General features: G+C 29.5%; 1 protein-coding gene across 1 annotated transcript; it reads left to right on the top strand.

Moving 5' to 3' along the window:
• The first annotated feature begins 221 nt into the window (after nucleotides 1-221).
• LOC134711652 (galaxin-like) lies at nucleotides 222-10,446 on the top strand. Its single transcript, XM_063572415.1, has 7 exons — nucleotides 222-363; nucleotides 653-1,006; nucleotides 1,396-1,503; nucleotides 3,339-3,711; nucleotides 4,246-4,422; nucleotides 5,855-5,952; nucleotides 6,717-10,446. Exons 2-7 carry the CDS (start codon nucleotides 709-711, stop codon nucleotides 7,010-7,012), a joined length of 1,350 nt encoding a protein of 449 aa, XP_063428485.1. The 5' UTR covers nucleotides 222-363; nucleotides 653-708; the 3' UTR covers nucleotides 7,013-10,446.
• The last annotated feature ends 292 nt before the right edge of the window (nucleotides 10,447-10,738 follow it).

Genomic DNA, 10,738 nt, shown 5'->3' with positions numbered 1-10,738 from the left:
CTTTCCCCTTTTCAGTCGTGGCTAAAATTCACAAAGACTTAACAGCAAAGGTATTAAAATTTATCACTATCTGCTTGGTTTTGAACTAATTAATATTGGAATATTTTTACCCGCCCCTTTTTCAGTCAAAATAGTGTACCAGTGATTTTCGTTGCTCGAAAGGCATGTCCAACGTTAATTTCAATCATTAATTGCTCTTTTGTTCAATAGATATCCACGTCTATAAGCGATATGAACAGACGTGTTGTGGACGTGTGGTACGGAATAACACTGATATTGACCTGGAAGCCGATATATGTTGTGACAACAAATTCCATCCAAAAACAGAAGGCGTGTGCTGTGACAATACATTTCATAAGCATGGTATGTACATATTCTAATGGTTTGAATTCTGAATTTACGTATAAATGAGATTTCATGTGATTTAAGTAGAAAAATTGTAAATGAAGCAGAATTTAAGGCTGTTCGTAAAATTTTCATCAGAATTATTTTGAAACTAAATTTCAACCGTTTCTAGCAACATCTTAGTCTATAATTAAAATTACAAATTATAAATGTTCACCGTAAAAATGTTAAACCTATGGGTTGGTTAAACGCTTTGTTTAGTTGGTTTTGAAAAGTAAAAAGATCTAAAAAGGTATATAAATTTTAGGTGATAAAAATCGTCACAGCTGCTGTGGAAAATTGCTCAACGATAACAACAATAAAATGTGTTGTAACGGCAAGCTGCATAACGGTACTAAATATCCTGGACAGAGATGTTGTGGTATTGAAACGTATAATAATTTTACCCATTGGTGTGACAAGCGGGGTCCTGATATCATTCTTCTACTCGGACAAGAGACGTGTTACGGGGAGAAATACTTGACAAAAACCAAAATTTGCTGCTACGGAGGAAGGAAAGTAATAAATAAGACTGCAAATAATGACGCTTGTTGTGGTACAACCCCTTACAACTCCAAAGAACGTAGCGTGAAATGCGACAACAATCAACTCGTTCCTATAGGTAATGTAATGTATAATATCTCGTCTCATGGAAATACAAATTACTGCAAAATTTCAATCATTAAACTATTTTCAATTGCATTATGTGTCTCTGTGTATATATTGAGGCTACGCAGTAAACTGAAACAAAGAATTATTTGTATGAAAACAATGAAATTGTTGTACTAGTGTTTAAATGTATGGACTGATTGATTGTTCGTCGATTAACGTCCAGTAGCATATATTCCATGTACATCATCAGGACGATAAATGTTTATGGATATTCCCGCGATAATAACATGAACTACTGGAATAAAAATTAAGTGGTGAGTGCAAATGGAATGATGTAGAAAAAAGAGGAGAAATATTTATGTGTTTGTGGTTTATTTTAAAGATTGACATTTTTTTCAGGAAGTACGCCAGAACCAACTAGGTGTGGAAACAAATCTATTAAGGAAACTATCCATGGTTGTTGTGATGGAACACCATTTGATTTTCTCAATCAAATTTGCTGTGGAGGTTGGTAAAAAGTGAAATCACAAAAGTACTGAACTCAGATGAAAATCCAATCGGAAAGTCCATAATCACATGGCAAAATCAAATAACAAAACACATTAAAAACGAATGGACAAGAAATGTCATATTCCTGACTTGGTACTTTTCAAATGAAGAAAATGGTAGATTATGGCCATTGTTATAGATCTAAACCTCTCCCTTTGATGACAGTTTCATCAAATTCCGTTATATTCACAATGATGCGCGAACTAAACATACATAATAAATAAAAATAGTCAAAATAGGGTTACAGCGGTCATCATCGTGTAACAATTGTAAAAGGAACAATTTAACAGAACTCAAAAACATCTATCTACGGACACATTCATTGATTGACGTGTCTGGTGTATGCTTACAAAAAGTCTTAATCATTAACTTTCATTGTACAGTTTGATCCAAATAACCCTTAGTTATTAACTTTCATTGTACAGTTTGATCCAAATAACCCTTAGTTATTAACTTTCATTGTACAGTTTGATCCAAATAACCCAATAAATAACACGTTTTACATATTTCACTTAAAAATATTTCAGTTCTTTTTTAAATTTCAAATGATACTTGATTATTATGGTTTTCAATAAATGGCATGGCATGATGTCATAATTACCTTTTATCCAGTACATCGGCGTTCTTCATTTTCACCGATCTGCATTTCATTTGCGTCGATTTTTCAATGATTTTTTTTACAGGTAAATTACAGGTGAATATATATAAGAAGATATGGTATCAGTGCCAATGGGACAACTCTTATTTTTATATATCATTAAAGACCTTTTTTCGTTAGCCAGTTGTACAAATGTTATGCATTATCAATTATATAAACATGGATATAACTGTTTTGAACTCTGAAAAGTATAGAAAAAAAAAATCATGTTTCCATGTGATGAATGATGAATTTTTATAATGAAAGAGCATTGATCTGAGTTTACCTCACATTATTTATCACACAAATTTCTAGAAATTGATTCAAACGGATTTAAGAAACTACTGTCGTTTGAAACAACAATCATTTGGATTAAAGTGTCCTTATTTTGAAAACTAGTTATCCGCTGATCAATCCCAATTTTATAAATTACAGCCTGTTTTAATGAGGCATAAAAGTCCTTCGAACCCTTCCAGAAATAGACATCTAGTTACAAAATGTTGAAGGTTTTCTTCCTCAAGTTTGCATAGCGGTAACATTAGGTTTGTACCTCCTATATTCAATATAGCTTTAGTTGTTTGTAAAAGGTAGGTCTAAGTTAGTATTCTAGCTTTTGTTATGGCTTTCTCTGTATTCCCTGGAATATATCTGTTCCCAGCTATAACTTACCAGTAAATCCAATAAGGAGAAAATATAAATCGGTGCAAATGAAAGAATGATTTTTTTTAAATCGGCGCCAATGTCATACTTACCTATCAACAAAATCAGGTAAATATCATTTTTGAGGCTATTTTAAATCTTTTCATTTTCAGTTTTGAAAGAAAAAACTCTTAAATTTAGATGATATCAAGAAGATGCTTTCTGTGTACTTTGAGTGGTTGTGTTTGGTAGGTCTGGTTTTATTTGTGGGTTTTTTTATGGTAGAAAAGGGTCTGTCTTGAAGCCTTTAGTTAACCATTGCATGCACCCTTTCCTTTTGCATATTACATACAATGAAATATAAAATTCTCACATTAACAAAAGGTTTTCCACAAACTAGAATTGAAATATACAAAGCATTGCTACATATTTTATTTGTATACATGACAACACACAAAAGACTTTTAGGATCCAAATTTTTATTTTTTACATCTGATCAAATATTAATGGGTTACAGGAACCATTTTGCATAAATCAAAGAAATGTTGTGATGGGAGAGAATTGGACACAGCAAAATATGTGTGTTGTAAGGAAGATAAAATAGAACAACAGGTCAAGTTACAGCCTAGCCGCGATGAATGCTGTTTTCTAAAAAATGGTTCTGTTCAAACATACAACAGGAAATATTCTGAATGTACTGATACCTTAGGAGTTGCCCCAAAGGGACCTAGATGTGGACCCTTGTTGTATAACAGAAGTACAGATCTGTGTTGTCAGGGGATACTGTTTAGAAATGGTACTCTCCAGAAAAGAAAATGCTGTGGTGTTAAATCCTATGATACTCAATGCCAGGAATGCCAACACGATGGCATCAAAGATTTGGAAACATGGTAAATTTACTTATACCATTCAAAAACTTATACAAGAGGTTCCTTTATTTCTGTATTCTTTAATTTTAATATCATTTTCTCTAATCTTTATATTTTTTGCCCAATATTCTCTAAATTCTTTATATATTCAATACAAGAGTTCAATCTGATGGTACTTTTTATTAAAAACAACTAAAAATTTTAAAAAATAGTGTTGAAAACAAAATTGCTGAACATATATCTGACAATAAAAACAAAGCATAAAAGAGTTATCATAATAAAAAACAAGATCAACATAAAAAACAAAACAAACGCAGGATAATTACACTTTTTTAATGGACTTTTGCAATTCAATTTTAAGGACTTTTGTGCTTTTTATAAAAGGACATGTCAATAGTTTTCGCAGTGTAAATGTCCTATCATGTTACAGCTAACGTCCTGTGCCTAAAAATATCAGTGTCAACATAAAAACCACAGTGTCATCATGAAAAAAATAGCGACAACATAAAAATAAAATACTGAAGCCTGACACTTTCAATAAATATTTTTTTGTAGTATCAAACTTAAGGAAACACAACATTACTGTGGAAAAAAAGAATATAACAAGGATAAAGATCTATGTTGTCGTGATAAGCTTTATGTGAATGGAACAACCCAGAGAAAAGCCTGTTGTGGAATAAAATCTTACTTGAAAACGAATAAAAAATGTCTAAATGGAGAAATCAGGGAAGGGTATGTATTATTTAAATGAAACATTGTTGTCCTAATTGCTAGGAGTCGGTTTCAATAAAAAAAAGGTACGACTTAATTCATGAACAATTCTGTAAACTTACAATCAAGTTAAGTCGCAAGTTTAAATGTGAAACCTACTCATGAATTTTAAGAACATTTTTTTTTTATCAAAATAAAACGAAATTTAATTATCTATTCTAAGATGATGTGCTTGTTTCGCTTTGTGATTAATCCATGCTCTAAATCCAATAAAATGTGTTTGCACATGCAAATATACACTACTGTAGAATAATGAATTTGATCAAATTGGTATGCATTTGATATATTTCGTTAACTTAAAACACTTCTAAGTTTTCTAAATGCATACCATTTTATCAAATTGGTATGCATTTGATATATCTCGTTAACTTGAAACACTTCTAAACTCCTTTAAACGATGCACAGGTGTTTTTTTTTTTAATTTATTATGACTGTAATGAGTTGCAATAAGAAATTGACATATTTGACCTAGACACGACATCTGTTCAAGTTGGTTGTTCAAACTCCTTGGCCTGTAAAATCATAATGCTAGTCATGTGCTTGTTTACAAACTAAAAAGGGAGTTTCATGGAATAACCTTCACAAACCTTCTACCCTTAAACACATTGAACATTCCCTTAATTGTACTCATCAGAATCGAAATAATTGATGCAAGCTATTCTTTATTGTAGTTTTAACCCTCTTTCTGCTTGTAATGGATGTAATCAAGAAGGGGTTGTATTCGATTGTTCTTTACAATTGTTATTTTTCTTAATTGTCATTAGTCCCAGCTCATATGCTGAGTATATTTCCATTTGATTGTGTGGAAGCTATGCATTTTGTCAAACTGGCATGTAAGATTTGATGCAGGGGCATTGACTCATATACGCATTATAACCTTTTGAATTACCCATACAATGAGCAGCAGTCAGAATTTACTTATGATTTATTGATAAATTAGTTCTCCTGGTTATGCATGTGATACTTGCCACTAGTCAATAAGCAAACAATAGTCAATCCCTATTTGAACCAAATATGATTATCCCTGTGTTAAAGGAGAACATACTTTTAACTAATTCAAAGGTCAATATAGATTACAAATAACCTTGACCTTGAATCAAATTTCAATATTTTTTGGGTACTTTAAACCTTCAGTTATTCAATCAAATATTAATTTGAAGATGTTTTTCTGTCCTAATACATTGATCATATGAATTTAAGATATCCTTATCCTATAAAAATATAGATAAAAAAAAATAGTGATAAACCCACACCAATTAGGAATATTTTAAATAAGTTCTGAACAAAATGCACATACATGTATTGGTTTCTAAACAATGGATCACAACTAACTTAATATTTCCTGAATATATACAATAATTATCTACAAGTCTTTTTTATTTCTTCCTCAAAGGCTTGTCTGTCCGAATTACTGTCAAAGAAGCTGGATTCAAAATAGCCAAACATTGACGACCTTGAACAAAAATAAAACAAAAATGTGTAAATATAAAGGTATGTATCTTACACTATAAAAGGCTCAATTTTCTTCAACTTACTAAGCTAAATAATTATGTAACATGTAAAAACAAAAGCATAGCATGTATTATACCAATCATAAAAAAGAAATGTTAGAAGATATTTAAAGATGGGATTAAAAAAATCTTTAGTTGAAGAAAGACTAACACCATACATGACCATAGTTAATGAAAGGCAATCAATAGTCCACATGTTTTAGGCGGATAGTTATCTCATTGGCAATCATACCTCATCACATTATATTGTAAAATCATCAATTTGTGTGGGTACCAATTTTCATGGATTGATAATTAGTAGTTTTGCCAATGTCTGCTTACAACCTTTGAAACTCATGGATTATCAGTGCCAATAAAATCCACGAAAATCGGTATTCCATGAATAATAATGAATCCACAACGCATCTTAGATCACCCTTAGTTTTTGGTGGGGTTCGTGTTGTTTATTCTTTAGTTTTCTATGTTGTGTCATGTGTACTATTGATTTTCTGTTTGTCTTTTTTATTTTTAGCCATGGCGTTGTCAGTTTGTTTTAGATTTATGAGTTTGACTGTCCCTTTGGTATCTTTCGTCCCTCTTTTACTACTTGGATTGAAAAAGTCATCAATAAATAAATAATTATGCATCAAAATTATGAATCTATAGGAATTTTAAGACACTGTCATGTTTTCTTACATGCATTTAGAAGAAAAGTAAATTCTATTTTCATGATTTTCTAACAAAAATATTTTAATTACTTTTCAGTCAACAGTATTAGTTACTTAAATGGAAAAACATGGAAAATAAACAAGAGGAAAAAATCCAAAAACGTTGTCTTCAAAAAAGACTGCAGTTGTCTATTTAAGGGAAAGAAAGAGGCGATATTAGTATCCAAGAGAATAACTAAAGCTGGCAGGATAAGAGGTCAATTCTTCCTTCTACCAATTCAAGAGAACAACAAAAGATTCATAAGAAAATTGAAAAGGAAATTAGGAATAAAAAACAAAAACAAAGTTTTAAGTCTAAAAAAAAAAGGAAAGAGAAAACGAAAAGGTAATTAGGAATATGAATTTGCTTTAAATCTCCCATTCATTGATAACTTTTTTTAATCCCCCTTTTCACATGAATTTTAAAGTGAGAGGTTTTTCAATTCAATATATGACAAAATAATGAAAAAGTCTTCTGAGATGTTTTTCTCGCTATAGGTAATAATTGCCACTTGATTTTCTATATCCATGTATATACAAGTTTGTAGAGAATAAAAGAAGGCAAATCTCTCATTTTTTCAAACATTTTTTGTATCAAACTTTGAGGAATATTAAAAGAGAAATTGTGTCATCTGTCTCAAATTGGGTATCAAGTGACTCTAGTCTTAAGCCAATCATTATCATTAGTTCTTGTCCAATATCATATATATGTTCATTATGGTCAAATATGATACATATCATTATGGTCAAATATGATACATATCATTATGGTTCAATATCATACATATATCATTATGGTCCAATATCTTACATATCATCATACATCTTCACAGACATAGAATTGTAAGATTTGTGGCACATCAAAAGTTTATCTTTTTCATGTCAATATCAATATCAACATTTTAGTTTATTTGATGATATTGTAAATTGTATTGATATTTTTATAAGTATATGAAGTTAATGAAATGTAAAATTGATTATTTATAGTGTTTTTAAATCATCTTTGTATTTATTTTTCAACTTTTTTGATAAATTCATGGGATTGTAAAAATCACTTTGCAGTTGGCGAAGTAATTAATATTTATAAATACATGTCATCTATAAACAAATACTGTAATTCCAAGTTATATACCAGCATTTGGAAAATAACTTTTTTTAATCCCCCTTTTCACATGAATTTTAAAGTGAGAGGTTTTTCAATTCAATATATGACAAAATAATGAAAAAGTCTTCTGAGATGTTTTTTCTCGCTATAGGTAATAATTGCCACTTGATTTTCTATATCCATGTATATACAAGTTTGTAGAGAATAAAAGAAGGCAAATCTCTCATTTTTTCAAACATTTTTTGTATCAAACTTTGAGGAATATTAAAAGAGAAATTGTGTCATCTGTCTCAAATTGGGTATCAAGTGACTCTAGTCTTAAGCCAATCATTATCATTAGTTCTTGTCCAAATATCATATATATGTTCATTATGGTCAAATATGATACATATCATTATGGTCAAATATGATACATATCATTATGGTTCAATATCATACATATATCATTATGGTCCAATATCTTACATATCATCATACATCTTCACAGACATAGAATTGTAAGATTTGTGGCACATCAAAAGTTTATCTTTTTCATGTCAATATCAATATCAACATTTTAGTTTATTTGATGATATTGTAAATTGTATTGATATTTATATAAGTATATGAAGTTAATGAAATGTAAAATTGATTATTTATAGTGTTTATAAATCATCTTTGTATTTATTTTTCAACTTTTTTGATAAATTCATGGGATTGTAAAAATCACTTTGCAGTTGGCGAAGTAATTAATATTTATAAATACATGTCATCTATAAACAAATACTGTAGTTCCAAGTTATATACCAGCATTTGGAAATTTACACTATTGTGTAGGAAGTAGATATTGTGAAATATTCTGTTTTATTTTCTATTCAAAAATATTTAGAAAGTGCATATAAACTATATTTCATTTAATGTTTCGTGTGCATAAAAATACTGCATTCATCATGTCAAATATAAATTCACTGCCAACTCATGTAAAATTTACATTGTTTATTTATAAAAGTATTATAAAATGTGTTCAAAACAAATCTACCTGTTTGTTATTGTTGAAGATTTTCTAATGTATTTTTATAATTACTAATAATGGAAATATCTATTGATTTTTTTCTCTACTAAATTTTATCTGTTTTATGCATGTTATTCCCTTTCTATATGCAAATCAATATAAAGGTATAACACTTCTATAATAAAAATATTTTCAAAAAATAAAAGTCAATTTAATCAGATATGGAATAATCCATTCAGAAAAATAAGTAAATACAAAAGTGGATTAGACTTCCATATTCTTCCGCTAATTGTAAATAATCTGCATTTCAGTATAATATTTCACAAGTTGGAGTTTATCCAGGAAATAAATAGGGCATGACATTGAACTTTTTACATATCTTAAGGTTCATCATAACAAATGGAAAAATATGGCCGTATTTTCACCTCAAAATTTACTCTATGTACAGACTTACCTGTGCTGTTTGGAAATTTTTAAGGCCTAGCATCCACTAGATATATAAAAGTTAAATGCATTTTGTGTTTTAGAAAGATAACATCTTTTCTGGTTTTTGGTGGGCATTTCTTTTCTTTTCTGTAGAAGGTGTAAAAATAAACAAACACCTGAATTACTTTGATATTGTCCACTCAGCATGCTCATGCAGATAAACTCTTTAACTCACCTATAGTTGTGAAGATACCTACTGCCCATTTCAATTAAGAACAAAATTAAAACAATACAAATCAGTTTTTTACCTGAGGGAGCATCTCAAAGTTGTTCCACAACTTAGTTAATTTTCACACCTTATGCAGAACGGGGAAAAAATGCCCATCAAAATCCAAAAAAGATTTCATCTTTCTGATATGCAAAATACATTTTACCTTTACATATCTAGTGGATGCTATGCCTTAAAACTTTCCAAACTGCACAGGTAAGTCTGCACATAGAGTAATTTTTGAGTTAAAAATTCGGCCATATTTGTCCATTTGTTATGATGAACCTTAACCAAATTTTGCACCATACAACCTAACATAAGCTGTTTTGTAAAAAGAATTGTGATACAGTACTAAGGGCCACAATATGTAATGGCAGTATCAATATAGGGCAAGTTTATTGGCCACAGAGTTAAAGGTTTCTTTATTGTTCTTTTATTAACATTCCTTAGTTATTGGTGAAATTATGTTTCAAAACACTTTCTATGCCGATTTTGATTTTTAAATTACCAAACTTTGCATGAAAACAGAATGAGCATTACAAAAAAAATAAACTTTTTAATTCTAAAAATTAATAACATAGTGACGTATCGAGAGCAATGAACTTTTAAAACTATGAATGTAAATACATGTATTGCAAATTATTCCATGATATTTATAGTTATATAATTGTACAAAATGTATATAGGTACAAATGTATATAGGTACAAATGTATATATGTATGACATTGATATAAGGAAATGACAAAAGTGAGTTTTTGGAAAACGAGAACTGGAAGTATGAGTTCGAATGAAAACAAACTTTGTAAATGTCTCACAGGTGATATTAAAAATTAAATGTATTTATATGACTGAATTATTTTGTGTTTAATTTATTTATATTAACTTAATTATATTGTTCACTTGTTTTTGTTAATTAAACATTTAAAGATTGTAATGCAGTTTATGAAATATAATACTTATGTTTAAACCACTAGTTGGTCTTTTATTCCAAATCTTTAGTTATTTTCAGAAGGGCACTTGCAAATATTCGATTGAGGAAAGATTTGTTAACTTAATAGGAGACCCTATATATTATTCTCTCATGTCATAATGTAATGTTTTAAAAAATTCTGAAGGCTCCAGATTACTTTTCAGCAAATTACATACTTCTGAACTAATCTGATTTTCTGTTTTATATATTTTGAACTGTCCTGTCTCAGGTCTCATAACAGGGAGGTGGTTCTTGGCTGTTAATTGTCTAATTTGTAATCATACCACATCTTATTTTCATGCCCCACCTCCGATAGTAG

The sequence above is a fragment of the Mytilus trossulus genome, chromosome 3, assembly GCF_036588685.1.
Source record: "Mytilus trossulus isolate FHL-02 chromosome 3, PNRI_Mtr1.1.1.hap1, whole genome shotgun sequence".
NCBI lineage: Eukaryota > Metazoa > Mollusca > Bivalvia > Mytilida > Mytilidae > Mytilus > Mytilus trossulus.
Note: the sequence above shows the minus strand (reverse complement) of the source record. Positions and strands in the feature narration are given on the sequence as shown.